Source organism: Salvelinus namaycush, chromosome 36, assembly GCF_016432855.1.
Source record: "Salvelinus namaycush isolate Seneca chromosome 36, SaNama_1.0, whole genome shotgun sequence".
NCBI lineage: Eukaryota > Metazoa > Chordata > Actinopteri > Salmoniformes > Salmonidae > Salvelinus > Salvelinus namaycush.
Window position 1 is genome coordinate 5,654,180 of NC_052342.1, and position 20,567 is coordinate 5,674,746.

Here is a 20,567-nt window from a genome sequence, read left to right on the forward strand (position 1 = left end):
CATTAACAAAATAAGATCATTCCAACTTTATAGGCGAAACCATGTGTGAATTCTTTATTTTAGGGATAGCGGAGTGAGATAGTTGTGTGAATGTTGTGTGACTCACGGTCGTCGAGGTAATGATCTCCTCGGTGACAACCTTGAGTGTGTCTACCACCGAGATGTAGCCAAGTCGCCGGGCGATGGCCAGAGCTGTGTTACCATTCTAGAGGATGGGAGAAAGACATAAGTGTGTGTGTGTGCGTGTGTGTGTGTGCATGTGCATGCGTGTGTGTGTGTGTGTGTGGGGGTGTGTGTATGTTCAGAAGCTAGTCCACACACCGCAGTGATGTTGTTAGGCTTAGCTCCATTCTGCAGCAGTAGATTGATGATGTGTGTGTTTCCTTGCTGTGCTGCTTGGTGGAGGGGAGTGTACCCATTCTGACAAGAGAAAGTCAAACAGAGTAATGACTGTCTGGCAAGGCCTGAACATTTTAGAAATTATGTATGAACCCTTACGATAGCATTTTATCTTTCCTGTCAAAGAAAATAATTGCATTATTGAACATTCGTAACACAGTTAAAGGGAAACTTTGGGAATTTAGGTACGAGGTCCTTTATCTACTTCCCCAGTCAGATGAACTCGTGGATATCATTTTTATGTATCTGTGTCCAGTATGAAGGAGGTTAGAGGTAGTTTTGCGAGCCAATGCTAACTAGAGTTAGCATAATGCCTGGAAGTCTATGGTATCTACTAGCATGCTAGCAGTTACCATTGACCCCCAGTCATTGCACTAGCGCTAGTTAGCAACTTCCTTCAAACTGCACACAGAGACATAGAAATCTGACTGGGGAAGTATACTGTATAAAGGGCCTCATTCTCAAAATCCAGAAGTATCTCTTTTAAAAAAGGTGCTTTTTTCTAAGAGTGCACTGTGTTAGTTTTGTGCATGGTGTGTTACCTTGGTTTTGGCATTGACACTAGCACCGTTCTGTAAGAGGAAGTTGACCATCTTGGCATTGCCATAGTGACACGCTACGATCAGAGGAGTGTAACCCAACTGGAACGATAATGGTAAATCCCAGTAAGTATCAAAACATCTATTACCAACATCATGAAAAGAGAAACAGACATTCATTGGCATACTGAGGTACAGAATATGGAGACATACTGTATATTATCAGTATTCCAGTACAATGGTCAGCCAATGCTCAAATATACGCCCTACCTTAGTTTGCTGGTCCAGGTTGGCTCCATGTTTCGCCAGTATCTCACCCACAGCCACCTTGTCCTCCTGGGCAGCCAGATGGAGGGAGGTGAGGCCACTCTGAAGGAACACAAACAACAATGTGTTTGTTACTCACCACCTCTCTACATGAATGAATCAGCCTACTGTATACCTATGGACAGTAGTTTCTCCTGAAGGAGAACAGAGTTTTTGAGTGACAGGCAACTTTTACAGGACAGGAATGCATTGACAGGTGGGAAAGATGTGACTGGGTATTTGGGGTCTTCTCATGCAGAGTGTATGGTCTTGCACCCCTGAGACAAGGCAGACAAGGTCACGTAAAAGCAGTGATATATCTTCGTCCACTCAGCCCGCCGGGCACAGACGTCAATTCAACGTCTATTCCACATTGGTTCAACGTCATTCCATTGAAGTGACACGGAAACAACGTTGATTCAAGCAGTGTGTGCCCAGTGGGAGATCTGTCTGGGGTTGACTGATGGAGCTGGATGAAGAATGAATGGTTTGTAAAACGTTTAAAGGGGGAATAGACCTGGGTTTCTGCTTGGCTGGAGACGAAGCCCTGTGGCCTTGCTTGCCTGCTCTAAATTTCAAAGACAAAGTGCGTGTGTGTGTGGGTGGGGGACTGTAAAGTGCGTGTGTGTGCACGCATGTGTGTACATGAACTGTTTTCATATGCGTATGTATTTATAGTATGTGCATGCCTACACTCTTAGGAAAAAAGGGTTATTCGGCTGTCCACATAGGATAACCTCGCCTGTCACTCAAAAACTCCTCCCTTTTTGGTTCCAGGTAGAACCCTTTTGGTTCCAAGTAGAATTGTTTTGGCTTCCATGTAGAACCCTCTCCACAGGGTGTTCTACATGGAACCCAAAAGGGTTCTACCTGGAAACACAAATGGTTCGACCTGGAACCAAAAAGGGAGGAGTTTTTGAGTGACAGGTGAGGTTATCCCGTGTGGACAGCCGAAGAACCCTTTTTTCTAAGAGTGTACTGTATACTGTAAGTGTGTGTAGGGGCATGCATGCCCACAGACAGGGACCATTAAGTGTGACTGTGTCTGACAGGCAGGGCCTTCGGTGTGACACGTGTGAGCAGATATTCATGGTCGTCACGGCAGTTTATCAACATCCCACCTCCTTCTCTCTGACGCGGCCCTCTGCAGCTCAGGGCACAAGCAGTCTCACACTCTTCCTAAAATAGCTTTGAAACTACACTCTCCCCTTCTCTCAAATTCATTCCTGTTACCTTCATGCATGCCACGGTACAGCTCTCAAATCAGAACCGAAGGCTGGATACTAACTTGAGAGCTGTGTGTGTAACTCCTATTTCCTTGCAAATTGTCACAAAGATATCGATGAATCTAATATAGTCCAAGCTAATGACACCTGATAGGATTAAGCCCTTACTGCGCGTGTAACTATATTCACAAGGGTACTTTAAAATGGAGACTTGGAAGGAATGAGAGCACATGACAGTGGAATGAAGTGGAATCAAAGACTGACATCAGAGAACCTGTTCCTTTGAACCCCTCAGAAGCAGTGAGACATCACGTCTCAGAAAAGTGTCTGTGACTAGAGTACGAAGGCCTATGTACAATTTTAACGTCTTAGTTTTAAAGTGTGGGTCGTTGAGGAGTGGCTTCAAATCTCGGCCCATGGCCGCGTCCCATAAGCAGTTTAAAACCGAGAGGGATGGGAAGAGGCAGGCCTACCTTGGTGGGGACGTTGACTTGAGTCCCCTTCTCCATGAGCAGGGCGGCCATGTCAGCGTGTCCCTCCTGTGAGGCCAGGTGTAGGGGGGTGACCCCCTGCTTGGTCAGGATGTTGGTCTCGGCCCCGTACTGCAGCAGCACCACCGCTATGTCCATCTGGTTCTTTTTCGCCGCAATGTGAAGGGGAGTGTAGCCGTTCTGGAGGAGAGAGGGAGGTCGAGAGTACATCAATTAAGTTCTACAGATACCCCAAAAGATGTCCACACACACACACACACACACACACACACACACACACACACACACACACAGCTTCAAAATTACGTTGACCGTCCACCCCAAGGTCGACCGACGTCTGTCCTCCCACCTCTGAGGACAGTGACCGGGGTGGGGGTCTGAGTGACGGGAAGTCTCACCTTGGCCGTGGCGTGGGGGGAGGCCCCTTTGTCCAAAAGCAGGAGCGCCACCTTCTGGTTATCGTAATGCGCTGCGACATGGAGGGGCGTGAGGCCATTCTGTATTGGATTAAACCAGGCTGGTTAGCGGAGCAAGCAGCTATTAACGCTAGCTAGTCAACACACACACACACATATGATAAGCTGTGTTATCGGGGTACTATTACAGCGTGTTAGAATTAGACTTAAATTAAAGAGCAAGCAGCAGGAGGATCACTGGGTGGGTCCTTATTCAAAAAGAATAAAAAGAAAAATAATATATGTTATCTGTCTTTCCTAAAAGTAGAGGAATAAACAGTAGTTAATCAAACGGAAAGTTGATTCGGTCAAACTATGCTCACCGGTAGTCTCGCTGAGAACATAGCCTCAACACAGAAATACGAACAGACTTTAAAAAAATATTTAGCCAGATAAAGCTTTGATATCGACTATTCTTTATCCCATAACAGTCCTTCAAGGTCAGTGAATTAGCTGAATCGAAATCGTGAAAATATAACACACCTGGTGAGAAATGTACTTCTATTGTGTAGTTACATTTTCCCTCTATAACATGTAGAGCTACACCATGATTTAGGGTTTGAGTTATGGTAATGATTGCTTACCTTCCCAGCAGAATCGGGAGGGGCTCTTTTCTGCAGGAGAAGTTTGGTCACATCCAGGCTTCCGTACTTGGACGCCACATGCAGGGGAGTGAATCCTTTCTGTATGGAGACAACACACAGACGACCATTTAATAACGATTGTAACAACCACTAACTAGATCTTCAGGCTCATGAAATATATAAAAAAGCAATCATTTCATAACAGCCTCATTTCCAAATGGATCTAAAATGAATGTCCAACTAATGATGTATGTGAACCAAACGCAATGCAATTTAATAAGATGCGCAATAAGAACCATTCTCTCTACATCCACACTGCTGATGCAATCGTAGGTAATACCCAAAATCCAATGTGGGCCTCTCCCTCTCACAAGTAATACCTGGTCCCAATATAGCCACCAGGTGGTGCTCTTTACCCATTGTCACATTGACAGGAGGCCAGGGCTGTTGTGATAGGACAACGGTGCTGCTCTCATGTCACATGACCACAGTGTTTACGACCCAGCCCATGAAGGGAGGGAATCCTTTGTCCGTGTAACGCTGGTTCATTTCTGATGTAATGCACATCCGAGTAGAAACAATGTGTAGAGAAGAGAATGAGAGGCGCTAACGACGGTCATGTTTGAGGCTCTTGTGAAAAACAGGAGATAAAGATTAGAATGTATCAAATGTGATCCAATAGATGAAATATACGTGATTGGGGAGAGAGGCAGAGAGGGGCAAGCCTAAGGCTTGGACGATGTTGTTCAATGAGCATCCGCTGTCCTGTTCGTCATGCTAACAGTGCCACGCCCATCCCCCCCCCCCCAGGAGACAAGGAGAAGAGGGGGAAGGGAGAGAGAAAGAAAGAGAGAAAGAAAGAGAGAGCACCTCCATCACGAGAGGTGGATTTTACTGCCTCATAAACTGCTTTTATTCAGAGCCCAGAGCATATGAATAAATTAGCACTGATGTATTGTCGCGTCAATGCACATTGAATATCATTCAATGACAACATCAATGTCCTCTTGCAAAATTTAGGAGAAGGGCCCAGATGTTCTCCAAAGCATCATTAACCCGTCATTGATTAAACCAGATTATAGAAGTTCATACTGACAGTGGCCCCCATGAAACATACCATACAGTGAATCAAGAGATATTTCGTATAAAATCCACAAGGAAAGAAGGGGATATATTTCATCCGTTAAAAAAATCCCCACGAAAAAAGCACCAAGATGCGCAAGTGCGTGTTGTGTACGTGAGCATGTGTGTTTGAGCGTAGGCAGGTGAAATGTAGGCGCGTGTGTGTGCTCTCCACCTACCTTGGTAGCCAGCGAGTGTGAGGCGCCTGCCTCCAGCAGGACTGAAGCCACGTCCACCTGTCCCTCCCTGGCTGAGATGTGTAAGGGTGTGTATCCGTTAGTTGTGGACGCGTCCGGGTGGGCCATATGCTGCAGCAGCAGCTGGACTATCTCAGTCTTCCCCAGGCGAGACGCGATGTGGAGGGGAGTCTGGTCCTCCTGCAGGGGTGGAGACATGGAGGATATAGTGGGCAGAAAATGAGTTTTATTAGGGACGGACATAGAGGTTATGGGTGATGTGACTTTTACAGTACATGAAATTAACAGGCAGAGTTAAAGTGCTGGACTGTTTAATTTTACAGCCCATGTTTAATGATGTTTTTGTGGACGCAATTGGTACTTTTTGGATGTTTTTTTTGAAGAGTTCAACACTGATGATAACCGTCTAATACTGTGTGGTAAATGGTGTCGTTAAATGCGTTACCCTGGCTCTGGCGTCCACCAGGGCGCCGTTCCTCAGCAGACAGCGCACCACCTCCACCTGTCCTGCCCTGGCTGCCATGTGTAGAGCCGTCTCCCCCCGCTGCACACAACACAGACGTACGAGTCAGCAGAAACGCAGACAAACGCGCCAATGACGCCGTAGAAAGACGCACGCCCGGCGACAGCGTAAACAAACAGCGTGCTAAGACACGACTGTCCATCACCACATGACCCCCCCCCGTCCCCCGTCACTCACAATGTTGCAGACGTCAGGCGAGGCTCCGCTCTGCAGCAGCAGCAGCACCATGTTGAGGTGACCCATGAAGGCTGCTACGTGGATGGGAGTCAGGCCAGACTAGAGAGAGAAAGGTAGAGGGCGACAAGGAGAGATTAAATCAAGAAATGTTTCACCTTTACATACATTCTGCACTGTTTATGTGTTTGAAGGCAGGTCTGGTCAAAACATATTAGCTAATGAAACTAGTGTAACCAAGTCGATGTGTAAATGGGCAGACGTTATATTAACGGTAGACGCAGAAAGTAATAGTGCATCGTGGGTCAATTTCCACAACAACTAAGAGCGTTGAAGCGCGAGGCTCAACTTCTCCGCTGTTTCGGTGGCCTGGCGACCACGTCATAACATGGCGAAGCGAACCCGTGCACATGCGCAGATACTGCGTGTGGCTGTGTGAGAGCAAAGTCTTGCATCTCGCTCATCTCAATATCTCCGGTGCTGCTCGTGACAACGTCATTTCGCTGAGTCTACCTTTAAGTCAACCGTATTGAAGGTTTAAGCGGTGTGGGGTTGCACTCTTGTGTATATTGTGGAAGCTAATTTGTGTATCATCTAATAATACACGCATAATTGTGTATTATGATGTAACTGTTTACATTTTGAAGGCTAGTGTCCTACCTCTGTGATGGCCTGGATAAAAGCTCCATACTTGACCAGCAGCTCCATCACCTTCACTCTGTTCTTCTTACAGGCGATGTGAAGCGGTGTGAAGCCATTCTGACAGACACACACCCCAGACACAGAATGAATGAAACACACCTACAGTACAGGTGGCATATACATGTAGGGACATTGTTGACATTGTTGAGACAGATAGAAGAGGCCATCTTATTTTCACTCAAAACTTTGTTTGACCAAGTTCTGTCTCTGAGACAGAATCGGCAAAACAGCCACCACACATACAACACACGACCAAAAGGATGTGGACACCTGCTCGTCTAATAACTCATTCCAAAATCATGGGCATTAATATGGAGTTGGTACCCCCATTGCTTCTATAACAGCCTCACTCTTTCTGGGAAGGCTTTCCACTAGATGTTGGAACATTGTTGTGGGGACTTGCTTCCATTCAGCCACATGACACATTAGTGAGGTCGGACACAGATGTTGGATGAATAGGTCTGGCTCGCAGACGGCATTCCAATTCATCCCAAAGGTGTTTGATGGGGTTGAGGTCAGGGCTCTGTGCAGGCCAGTCAAGTTCTTCCCCACCAATCTCGACAAACCATTTCTGTATGGACCTCGCTTTGTGCACAGGGCATTGTCATGCTGAAACAGGAAAGGGCCTTCCCCAAACTGTTGCCACAAAGTTGGAAGCAAAGAATCGTCTAGAATGTCATTGTACGCTGTAGCGTTAAGATTTCACTTCACAGTAACAAAAGGGCCTCCCCGGACCATGAAAAACAACCTCAGACCATTATTCCTACTCCACCAAACTTTACAGTTGCCACTATGCATTGGGGCAGGTAGCGTTCTCCTGGCATCCGCCAAACCCAGCTTTGTCCATCGGACTGCCATATGGTGAAGTGTGATTCATCACTCCAGAAAACGCATTTCCACTGATCCAGACTCCAATGGCGGCGAGCTTTACACCACTCCAGCCGACGCTTGGCATTGAGCATGGTGATCTTAGACTTGTGTGCGGCTGCTCGGCCATGGAAACCCATTTCAAGAAGCTCCCGACGAACAGTTATTGTGCTGACGTTGCATCCAGAGCCAGTTTGGAACTCGGGAGTGAGTGTTGCAACCGAGGACAGACAATTTTTATCTGGCGTTAGTTCATAGCCTAACTGTAGCCCTTCAGAACTTCAGCACTCGGCGTTTCCATTCTGTGAGCTTGTGTGGCCTACCACTTAGCGGCTGAGCTGTTGTTGCTCCTAGACGTTCCCACTTAACATTAACAGTACTTACAGTACTGTTACACTACTTACAGTACAATTTGATGAACTGACTTGTCGGAAAGGTGGCATCCTATGACAGTGTCACATTGAAAGTCACTGAGCTCTTCAGTAAGGCCATTCTACTGCCAATGTTTGTCTATGGAGATTGCATGGCGGTGTGTTCGATTTTATACACCTGTCAAATAGCCGAATCCACTCATTTGAAGGGGTGTCCACATACTTTTGTATACACAGCGTATAGGCCTAGAGTATTGGAAGTCATTGTATTAGTGGTAATAGGAGCGTGAGTATTACCAGCGCTCGAGCGTTGGGGTTGGCCCTCTTGTCCAGCAGCAGCTTGGTGACTCTGTAGTGACCGCAGTGGGCGGCGACGTGCAGCGCCGTCAGGTAGTCCAGTGTGACATCATCAACAGGCGCCTTGTGCTGCAGCAGGTGCTTGACACACTCAACGTGGTCGCCTTGAGCTGACATGTGGAGAGGAGACAGGCCGTTCTACAGAGAGAGAGAGAGAGAGAGAGAGAGAGAGAGAGAGAGAGAGAAAGAGAGAAAGATAGAGAAGACGGTCAGAGAGAGGGTGTGTGTTAGTGATGCATGGGTCAGCTGTTTGTTCACCCGCACCCGCCCATAATTGCTAATAACCCATCCGCAACCACCCGACTATAAGTGGTAAAGTGAAAATCAGAGGCCAGCAGCGCAGCAAAAACTTTTAGGGACCGGGGAGCAAATGCAATAACAAAAAAAAAAAATGGGAAAGGTTTTCCGTGCAAAATGTCCAAATGACATCAGTTTGACCGGTTTTAAGGACATGAAAAGCTGTTAAAACAACCCAACCTGTTTTTGATAAGATTTCAGTTCGAATAGGATGCATATTTTATGTGGTTGAAATAGTGTCAGATTTTATGATGCTGATAAACCACCTTTACAGATGGTTAATTCATTCATTCATTAATTCTTTCAAGATGCTGAAATAAATAAATCATATTTCGCCACTCCTGTCCCAGAGTAAAAATGTACATTTGATGTATAATCAAATTGATATTATATAAGGCTATGTGAGAGGTTATAGACCTACAGTCAGTGTCCAGATTTCAGTTAGGTTACTATTCCATTTAACCCATCTGAATAGTACAGATCCCTTGACATACCATTTTGATGTCCCCGTCTTGTGTCTGTCAAATGTGTACATCGCCTCAAAATCATAACACATAACATCGCCGGCACAGCCATCATCCTCTTTTACCACTTCAACAAATCTTTCCAAACATTAGAATACTGTTCTGGCCCTCCTTCTATTTATTCACAGCTTTTCTCTTATTGAATTCAACTCTGACATTGTCCTTTTTGCCTCAGTGGATCGACATGAATTTTTTCTGCCCAAGTTCCCAGAGTTTAGGTTTAGGCTACGAACTAAAGACAGATCAAAATGATGAAAGAAGAACCTCACTGTAGCCGATAGATATGAATTGCACAAGAATTATACATTTTGAATGCAATGTTTTCTCTTTATTCAACCCGCGGATATAACCATGGAGACTGGGTGTTACGAGTGTGTGTGTGTGTGTGTGTGTGTGTGTGTGTGTGTGTGTGTGTGTGTGTGTGTGTGTGTGTGTGTGTGTGTGTGTGTGTGTGTGTGTGTGTGTGTGTGTGTGTGTGTGTGTACCTTGGTCCTGGCCAGCATGGGTGCTCCTCTCTCCAGCAGTAGCTCCACTGCAGGGTCATGTCCACTCCTGGCCGCGCAGTGTAGAGGTGTGAGGCCGTCCTGCAGAAAAAACACACCCACACAGATGGTCAAATTCACACACACAGACATATTTGTATACCAATAACCCCATACCACATGAACACGCACACACACACACATACATACGGTTCAAACACACAGGGCAAACAAAACACACACACGCGCGCGTGCGCGCGCACACACACACAAAACAACCCCCAATGTCGTATGAATAAACACACGTATACACATAACACAAGGTCACCGGTGGTAGCAGGGTATTAATCAGATTGTGACATATAAGGGCCGGGGTGATTGTTCCCTTCCCTGGTTCACTACAGGGTGAACCTCGATCATCCACAATGGACTTACATTATTTGACTAGATTATATCTGTGGCTATGACCCCTGAGTATCTTGTACATTGATTATCAGTGGACGAAAGGCTTTGTAGAATTCAAACAATGTCAAACAATGGATGCGTACAGCTGCATGTAGAGACACGTATTGAAACATGGCGGCTGAAATGTCCTTGACCTTTGCTTCAGTGACATGTTAACCTCACCACTGCGCACAAAGGCAGGGACACACGCACATGGACGCGCACACACACACACACACACACACACACACACACACACACACACACACACACACACACACACACACACACACACACACACACACACACACACACACACACACACACACACACACACACACCAGAGATCAAACTGACACAGACAAAACAAAAAAGACAGTATCCCCTGTTATTCTTCACTCTGCTTGTGTAATAAAATGCACAAAGATGGCCACGTGGTTCGGGTTTTTTAGGGCACTCGTGTTGTTTTTGTTGTGGAGCTCATTTCCCACTAAACACATGCAGGGCTTTATTATTTTATCAAATCTGCCAACCGGTACAGATGTTTTCCTGATTAGACAGACTGCTTTACTAGAATATTAGAGTTATAATCGTGATAACTGATACCCGGACCCACACTGACCCGTCTGTGGCAATAACAGAGCTGTGTTATAACCTAGTCAGCGGACCAAATGGCACCCTATTCCCTACATAGGGTTCTGGTAAAAAGAAATTGGTGCACTATCGGCCACTGGTCAAAAATAGTGCACTATATAGGGATTAGGGTGCCATTTCAGATTTGAGACGTAGCCACCTATATGATATTATATCAACGTTAACTCTGGACAATACAAATGATATGGATATAATATGAAGCTAATAGAATGCTAACAGTCTAAACAGGCACTGTCCTGCCCTGACCGGGAACTGTACCGTTGTCTAACGTTGAGTGGACGTTTTCGTTACGTTAGGGTCTAATCACATCATCTTCATTCATACGATATTTAGTTTAACTCTGGACCTTAGAATGATATTAGGATGCAATACCTTGGTAATGGACGCATAAATATCTATGGCGTAACTAAAAACAGGATGTTTTCTGTTACGAAAGATGGATAGATTGTCAGGCTCAGGGAGGAGGGAGGTATAGTGATGGAGTGATTTGAGAGAGCAGGGAGAGTGGTTGCGTCAGAAGGGATTTTTGCCCTAAGTAAATGCAGTAAGCTGATTGAGCAGCAAAACGGCCAAGGACACAAGAATAACAGCGTGTCAAAATGGAGGGCTTTTAGACTCAACAAGTTATTCTCTAGTGAGCTAGCCGTAAATACATAGTGCTGCAGCTCTCACTCGCACACACGTCCAACAGCTATGCAGTACACACACACACACACTCCCTATCTCACACCCACACCTACATACAATATGAACAGTGAGTACACCTACTTACACAGTACATAAACTTAAAACACACACGTTCGCACACACACACACACACACACACACGCACAATGCACACATACGCAGACAGACACACACATAACACACAGCGACCCAATGCGTCACAACTGTCTGTGGATGAGACGATGATACATTGCTGCAGCTAAAGGAGATGTCCACGGCTGAGTCTGGTGGAAAGTGACTGCAGCTCTGTCACTGGACAATAATGACAGTTTGGTAGAAAGGACACTGCGTCACACACTTGTGCACAGTGAGGGGGGTCAAACGTTGTGCGTGTGTGTGTGTGTGTGTGTACGTGTACTGTATGTATGAGTGTGTGCGTTTGTGTGGACTCACTCTAGTCTTAGCGTCGATCTGAGACCCCCTGTCCAGTAGGAGGCGCACCATGTTAGCGTTGCCACGCTTAGAGGCCACGTGGAGGGGCGTGATCCCATTCTGAAATACACAGAACACAATGGAAGACACATTTAAAACGAAATAAACCAATGAACTAATGGTACATAACTACCTATCCTACTGTATACATTTGTGCTGTTACAAGGCCAGTATACCGTTTATATTACGAGTAATGTTGCTACATACAGTATCCCCTGTTTACCTAATCTTAGGTTAGGGTTCTCTTAGGTTAGGGTTCTCTTAGGTTAAGGATTTCTTAGGTTAGGGTTCTCTTAGGTTAGGGTTCTCTTAGGTTAAGGATTTCTTAGGTTAGGGTTCTCTTAGGTTAGGGTTCTCTTAGGTTAGGGTTCTCTTAGGTTAGGGTTCTCTTAGGTTAAGGATTTCTTAGGTTAGGGTTCTCTTAGGTTAGGGTTCTCTTAGGTTAGGGTTTTCTATGGCATTATTGTCGTTGTTGTTGTGGAACTTGTTTACTAGTAAACACATGCAGGGCTTTATTATTTTATCAAATCTGCCAACCGGTACAGATGTTTTCCTGATTAGACAGACTGCTTTACTAGAATATTAGAGTTATAATCGTGATAACTGATACCCGGACCCACACTGACCCGTCTGTGGCAATAACAGAGCTGTGTTATAACCTAGTCAGCGGACCAAATGGCACCCTATTCCCTACATAGTGCACTACTTTTGACCAGTTTCTATTACGTGCAATGTTGTTCCACAGACAGTGGGGGTAGTTCAGGACAAGGCGTCCAGTGACTGATGTCATGCTTTCTAATATACCTCAATGAATTTCCTTGCTGGGACAATAGAGCTTGAATTGAATGGAATTGCTGATGAATGGTTTCTGTTCATTCTTTCTGTTAGGATGTGTTATGTTATTTTGGCGTTTCTGTGATTTCTGTGAAATCCTGACAATGTGAAAGCTGAGCTTTTTCCTCTGCCTGGTCCCAAGCACTGCAGGACACACAGCTTGTTATGTTGACTGTGACTGAAAAAGTGCCTGAGAAAGTATGACACAGCAGAAATTACAGTGGTTGTCAGTGTTACGTTTCTGCAAATAAAAGGTAAGGTTTCTGACTGTGGAGTCCCTTGCTGAGTTAGTAGATTTGTGCTTAAGTTGTAGAAACAAAGGGCTCAGTCAGAACAGGACTGCATTGAGTCTGTGACCTTCAAGTAATCTTTCAGCTTGGCCAGGCGACTCTCTCCAACTCTCGCCTTGAGTTCTGTCTCCTAAGACTCATTCCTCTCTCTGTCTGAGTGGCTGATGGGGACCACACACATGGACATGAGGATTCCGAGAAAAGGGAAGTGCTGAGGCGGAAGGTGTCATTGTCCTCGAAAGCAACTTAATCGCTGACTGTGGGTTCCTAAAGGGCATTTCACTCTACTCGCTTAAAATGTGTGTGTGTGTGTATGTGTGTGCGTATGTGCTCTAAAGTCTCCTGTGTTTTATGGTTCTTGGACTCAGTGCTGTGTTGGCACAGTGTGTGTGGGCAGCCCTTCCTATAACCTACAATCGTTGCACTATTTCCAGTAAAGGAAAGAACACAAAGGAGGGTATCGTGATGGATCCCAAGACCTCGCTGCTGTTAGGTTCTAATTCTCAGAGTAAAAAACTCTACGGACACTATGAAAGCTTAACCAAGTTTATTCTCCCCAGAGGATCAATACAGCTGCATTAGAAAAAACATGTTTCTACCACCACAAGTATATATACTCCAATTTAGGCACTCCTCCTCCTCTCCAATCCTGACATCTATTGTGGTTCGACAGGAAGATGAAGTAATAGGGTAATAAACCGCCATTTCTCCCTTAAGGGGATCTGACCTGACCTCAACCCCTCATTTGCCTAATCCAAAGATGTCCACCCGTATCCCCTATAGCAATCCTGTGACTTCCTCCCGTCCACCCAGCACATTCCAAAGCCATCTGGCTCCTACAGATAACCATTAACTTCTGCTGTAACAACCAGTCTCTAGGATAGAAATGTTCCAAGTTTAACCCAGAATCCAACACTGCACAACAATAGCGCATCTGACTGCAGATCAGAAGGTTGTTGTAACAGTTTCAGCCTGGGCTATGGTAATGGTACCTACCCTAGCTGTAAAGTCCACAGCCGCCCCACGATTTAGCAGTAGTGTGGCCACATTCACGTTTCCATAGTGGGCAGCAATATGAAGTGGCGTGAATCCACTCTGTAACACAGGGGTGAACATAGCGAGATGGAGGGAGAGAGAGACAGTGGGTTAGATACTAGCCTCATTCATGACCCCAAAGCCTGACCCCTGACCCTTGACCTCCACTATCCCAGCATGCAGCAGTCGCATTAACCATCATCAAAGGGGAAGAAAGAAAAATTAAATTAGTAAATGTAAAAGAGCAACGCTCCAAACTCAGAAGAGGGAGGAAACCAAAGAGATGAAGGGAAAGAAATCTTAAAATTCAGTTTCAGAAAATGATGACTCAATTACACACATACACGCAAATGACGTACTGTAGGCATACACACAAACACACTCAGAAAGATCACTACCATGCAGAAAGATCACTACCATGCAACTGGTAATCCTACAGTCAGAACAAAATAAACTGTATAGTTTCTCCATTTACTTAAATAATAAAGAAATAAATTAAGGAATTAAAAAACAAGTGGACGTACAGTTCACACAGACTGTTAATATCAACCAAACAATTGACACACAGTATTAGTTAACCATACAGTTACAGGACAGAGAAAAAACAGACACCAAATCAAAAAACCATGACGGTATTATTTTTTATCAACACCAAAGTGCACTATGTCACTGTACGCCATGTTGTCATGTTAGGAATCATAAGAAATCAGAGAGAGCTGTTGCAGAGCGGTTGGAGTATTGTGAAATTCTTGCCTTACCTTTCCATTCTGAAAGTTATGGTCCGATTTAATGTGAAAACATTATTTACAAAAGTGTGAAGAATTGTAGTGACTACGCAATGATTCAAAATTACACATCTAAAGCTGGTAATGGTGCAAATGAAAATAGACGCGATGCATCATGCTATATAGGGCTTTTGTTCCTCAAGAAAATGATCTGCAAAACACCTGGATACTTTTTGATTGCTGTTCTATCAAGCCATTGCAGTAGTATACTATACTATATAAAAGCATGCTTGTTTGCAAGAATAATGTACATATATTTGCATTGATATATTTCTTATAATATGACTATTTCTTCCTCTTATCTCAAGCCCTAATTGTAAAGATGTGTTAATTCCGACCTCATTATATCAATAACATTGTTTTATGCTTTGTCAAATAATACCAATTTAGTTCATAGTTCATCTACAATATAAATGAATGGCATGCAACACAACATATATACATTCTATATATAAACATTAATATGGGATATTTCAGGATTTTGGCAATGAGGCCCTTTATCTCCTTCCCCAGAGTCAGATGAACTTGTGGATACCATTGTTAGGTCTCTGTTTTCCAGTAAGAAGGAAGTTAGAGGTAGTTTTGCGAGCCGATGCTAACTAGTGTTAGCACAATGACTGGAAGAGGCATAAACATGACTTGCAGTCGTTACGCTAATGCTAGTTAGCGATTGTGCTAGCGCGAGTTAGAGACTTCCTTCACACTGCACGCAGAGACATAAAAATGGTGTCCACAAGTTCATCTGACTCTGGGAAGTAGATAAAAGGGCCTCATTGCCAAAATCCCGAAGTATCCCTTTAACACTGTAAAAATGATGAACCATCGTTATGTAACATCTATATATCATCTTAGTGTGAAATGTATAGGTGATTATGAGATTATCAGTAAGAATATAAAACAACTCTCTGAGCTTGGGGTAGCATCAATACAACTCCAGAAACTCGACCAATGAAAAACGAAAGTATGTCGAAAGTATGCACAAAGTAAAATAAATGAGCCGACAACAGTTTTCAAACTGAACGACAAACTGCTAAGGCACATGATGTGCGGGAAAAAGCTACTTGAGAGAGTGGGCCATTCGAGATATCACCATGCATGCTTAACATTACAAAAAAAACATAAAGAAATTGTGAAGGACTGAAAGACTCGTGGCTATTTCCACCATCCAATGCTATAGAAGTAAGGGGAAATAAAAGTGCTGAAACGACACAAAGACAAACAAGAAAAGTGATGGGGTTATGATGAAGGTTTGAGTGGTAGACATAGTGGTTATACCTCCGTAGTCCTATTGACCATCATCTGAAGCGGTAGAGATGAGGAAGGGAAAGACCTTAGTTATTGTACACACAGTCATACAGATGCTCAAAGTCCAGGGTAGACTGTGCAGCACATGAAATACAGGCAACGTAGCTAGAGTGGTATGATTATTTTTCAAAAACAGCTTTATAGCTGTATGAAGAGTTTAATTCCAAAATGCTATATATACACATGTTCTGAAATTAGCTTTTATTGTTTAAAGAAATTATGAAAGAGACTGGTGTGCTTTTTCACTATATAATCACATCATGGGGTTGTTCAATGTTAAAAAAAAAAGAGCAAAATGCTATATATCCGCCTCACTTTCAGATAAATAAGTACTGCCAGGTTTTACACAGTCAAATGTAACAAATAACTACATTTTTAATAAAGAACTGTACAAATGATACATTTGTGACATCAATATTAAAACAGAAAAAAATAGAATACAAATCAATACAACAATGTGGTATCTGTAGATCTGTAGTCATTTAGCAAATGCTGTTATCCAGAGCGACTTACAGTAAAGTGCATTCATGTTAAGATGGGTAGGTGAGAACCACATATCACGGTCAAATATACAGGATACGAACATTCCATTACAGCTAAACAACGGATATTTAGCATTTTGCAAACAACAAAAAAACATCTCAAATCTGTGAATAAAAAAAAATCGGAGAACAGTAATATTTTACACACACATGAAATAAGCAATTTCTGATGAAAATGTGGATATAGGGATTTGGAAATAAACTCTTCATATGCTTTATCGCATCTTTTATCCAAAGACCTTGAGATGTTTTACAATGAGAGTAGCAAGTCCATAGACATACATGTATACTGTACATAACACTATTTTCTATGCGCAGGCCTTACTCACTCTATACAACACACACAACAGTGATGTATGGCAGCCATGTTGTACCGCAAGGCCAAACTCACTAGAGTCATCCTATTTATAGTCTTTTTCACATTTTAAAGTATGCTTTTAAGATGGTGGGTTATTGCCAAACTAATTCAGGTAATCGTCATAGGACTGCGTTTCAGAGGTATTTGGTGAGAGTGCTCTGTGTGTAACGTCTACATATACGTGTGCGTGAGAGTGTGTTTTCATAATGCAGTCTTCATCCACCCTCCTCTGGGTCTCCCGTGTGAGTCATGGTGAAGAGTACTTCATGGAAACAGCTGGAAACAGCATTTCATGTCGGCATACACTAGGGTTTCCCAAACACTGGCACTACAAAGCTGATTCAAATAATCAACTAATCATCAAGCTTTGATCATTTGATTCAGCTGTGTAGTGTTAGGGCCAAAAAACGAAACGTACCCCTTGGGTTCCCGAGGACCGGGTTTGGGAAACGCTGGCATACACTGTATTATATTATGTAATATCATTAACATTAGACCTGACACAAGGACAAAGTTATGTTCAGTGACAACACCAATGATAACTGGTATGCCATAGTGTTTGCAGCACAGGGCTGTTCAATGCCTGGTGGACAACAGCAGCACTGCTGGTTTTCACTCATTCTGTTTCCTGTTATCGTCCTACACCGAGGACCACATTGGAAAAACGTGTATTTCATGCTTTCATGTGTTGTCCTCTGGGGTTCTTTGTATCTTTCATTGATTTTTAAACGGTGCAAATTTGCTTCACTCAAAAATCAATCAATCCATCCAAAGGGACTGATTCAGACATTGGGTAATCCATGAGTGGACTCTGGCCAATCAACGACAACAACTGTTCAACCAACTACAGAACCCAGCAGTGCTACAGTGAAAACCTTGAGGACAGTTCATTGAATAGCCCTGGTCTACTATAGAATATTATTTCAGTATAGGCTACAGTCCTTCAAAATAAGAGAACCTGCACTTCACTCTAGCCACAGCCCCATCCCCTTACCCCTCACCCACACATCCCTAAAACCCATTTTTCCTGAAACCCAAGGATGCATGCAACCCTCAAATTGCAACATTCAACAATACGACCTGTGGACAATAGCATATTCCACACACTCCATGCAGTGGACAGTGCTACACAGCGGTTGAAAGTGATGGGGGGAGGGGGGTGTGAGTGGATCAGATAAACAGATAAGACAGGAAGAGAGAGAGACCCGGTTAGTGGCAGGACCAATGAACTAGTGGCAGGTGCACAGACACTGAAGGAGAGAGAGAGATGGACAGACCGGGAGACAGCTACAGGTACACACCAGAGACAGATGAACAAGGGCTAATGTATGTCGACACTGACTCGCTCTCATTACACCCTTTTTTCATTGAAACTTGTTCGTATTGATACTAGAAATACACCACAAAGCACTTACAAACAAACCTGTAACAAGTACCCTGTACTAATATTCCTTACAGTTCTACTGCACGTCGGGCTTGCCCCCATTGACAACACATGGTCGTAGCACCACAGAGCCATGCTAACCCAATAACACAGATGCACGTTTTAACCCTTAACCCCTTCCCTCCGGCCGTACCTTGGACTGGACGTCTGCATTGTGGTCATTCTGGAGGAGCAGCGCGGCAGACTTGGTGTCGTCCTTGCGGGCGGCGATGTGCAGGGCGGGCAGCCGCACCTTACCCTTGGTGTCGTTCTCCAGCAGGACGGACACCACCTGGTTGTGGCCCTGCTGCAGCGCGATGGCCAGTGGTGTGAAGCCATCCTGGAGGAGGGAAGGAGAGGGGGGGAGGTAGGAGGTTATGCATAGCCACAGACCAACAAGGCATAAAACAGCACAAACTTTATTTCATCAGGACTACATCTTCACACAGACTGAAAACTTCAAACCATTTGCTGAAAACATGTACGACGATACACACACACGTACACACAGATACACACTCCCTACCTCTGTAGCGGTGCTCTGGTTACCTCCATTCTCCAGTAGGTAACGCACCACGTCCATATGGTTCTCCTGAGCAGCCATGTACAGAGGGGTGAAGCCATTCTGGAGACAAAACAGTACAACATTAGAGAAAGGTGTAATAACATCTGCTGCAGGCCAACAGTAGGTTACAACATTTTGGTGATGCATCATTTTGTGGAGGAAGAACAAATACAATATAATTTGACTGCACAGACAACAAGTATGTCCATAGCCCATATGTCCATAGTTATTTGCATAGGCATGTACTGTGCATTCGGAAAGTATTCAGACCCCTTCCCCTTTTCCACATTTTGTTACGTTACAGCCTTACTCTAAAATTGATTACAATTTATTAGTTTCCTCATCAATCCCCATAATGAAAAAGCGAAAAAAGGTTTAAAAAAAATAAATAAAAATACCTTATTTACATAAGTATTCAGACCCTTTGCTATGAGACTCGAAATTGAGCTCAGGTGCATCCTGTTTCCATTGATCATTCATGTTTCTACAACTTGATTGGAGTTCACCTGTGGTAAATTCAATTGATTGGACATGATTTGGAAAGCACACACCTGTCTATATAAGGTCCCACAGTTGACAGTGCATGTCAGAGCTAAAACCAAGCCATGAGCTTGAAGGAATTGTCCGTAGAGCTCCAAGACAGGATTGTTTCGAGCCACAGATCTGGGGAAGGAGGTGACCAAGAACCCGATGGTCACTCTGACAGAGCTCCAGAGTTCCTCTGTGGAGATGGGAGAAACTTCCAGAAGGACAACCATCTCGTCAGCACTCCACCAATCAGGCATTTATGGTAGAGTGGCCAGACGGAAGCCACTCCTCACTAAAAGGCACATGACAGCCTTCTTGGAGTTTGCCAAAAGGCACCTAAAGGACTCTCAAAACATGAGAAACAAGATTCTCTGGTCTGATGAAACCAAGATTGAACTCTTTGGCCTGAATGCCAAGCGTCACATCTGGAGGAAACCTGGCACCATACCTACGGTGAAGTATGGTGGTGGCAGCATCATGCTGTGGGGATGTTTTTCAGCGGCAGGGATTGGGAGACTAGTCAGGATCGAGGGAAAAATTAACGGAGCAAAGTACAGAGAGTTCCTTGATGAAAACCAGCTCCAGAGCGCTCATGACCTCAGACTGGGGCGAAGATTCACCTTCCAACAGGACAACGATCCTAAGCACACAGCCAAGACAACACAGGAATACATCTCTGAATGTCTTTGAGTGGCCCAGCCAGAGCCCGGACTTGAACCAGATCGAACATATCTGGAGAGACCTGAAAATAGCTGTGCAGCGACGCTCCACATCCAACCTGACAGAGCTTGAGAGGATCTGCAGAGAAGAATGGATAAACTCCCCAAATACAGGTGTGCCAAGCTTGTAGCGTCATACCCAAGAATACTCAAGGCTTTAATCGCTGTCAAAGGTGCCTCAACAAATTACTGAGTAAAGGGTCTGAATACTTATGTAAATGTAATATTTCATTTTTTTTAATTTTTTTTTTAATACATTTGCAAACATTTCTAAAAAACAGTTTTTGCTTTGTCATTATGGGGTATTCTGA

The 20,567-nt window shown here is 44.1% G+C and overlaps 1 protein-coding gene across 1 annotated transcript in view; it reads right to left on the reverse strand.

The window, feature by feature from the left end:
• LOC120030209 (ankyrin-2-like) overlaps positions 1 to 20,567 on the reverse strand; it is a 119,889-nt gene that overhangs the window by 49,286 nt on the left and 50,036 nt on the right. Inside the window, exons 5-22 of the mRNA XM_038975560.1 lie at positions 18,971 to 19,069; positions 18,599 to 18,784; positions 16,092 to 16,115; positions 13,993 to 14,091; positions 11,834 to 11,932; positions 9,620 to 9,718; positions 8,254 to 8,451; positions 6,677 to 6,775; positions 6,020 to 6,118; positions 5,765 to 5,863; positions 5,302 to 5,499; positions 4,001 to 4,099; positions 3,360 to 3,458; positions 2,944 to 3,141; positions 1,209 to 1,307; positions 942 to 1,040; positions 322 to 420; positions 107 to 205 (exon numbers count right to left, since the gene is read on the reverse strand). Coding sequence (XP_038831488.1) covers positions 107 to 205; positions 322 to 420; positions 942 to 1,040; positions 1,209 to 1,307; positions 2,944 to 3,141; positions 3,360 to 3,458; positions 4,001 to 4,099; positions 5,302 to 5,499; positions 5,765 to 5,863; positions 6,020 to 6,118; positions 6,677 to 6,775; positions 8,254 to 8,451; positions 9,620 to 9,718; positions 11,834 to 11,932; positions 13,993 to 14,091; positions 16,092 to 16,115; positions 18,599 to 18,784; positions 18,971 to 19,069 — 2,091 coding nt within the window. The remainder of the gene's footprint in view (positions 1 to 106; positions 206 to 321; positions 421 to 941; positions 1,041 to 1,208; positions 1,308 to 2,943; positions 3,142 to 3,359; positions 3,459 to 4,000; positions 4,100 to 5,301; positions 5,500 to 5,764; positions 5,864 to 6,019; positions 6,119 to 6,676; positions 6,776 to 8,253; positions 8,452 to 9,619; positions 9,719 to 11,833; positions 11,933 to 13,992; positions 14,092 to 16,091; positions 16,116 to 18,598; positions 18,785 to 18,970; positions 19,070 to 20,567) is intronic.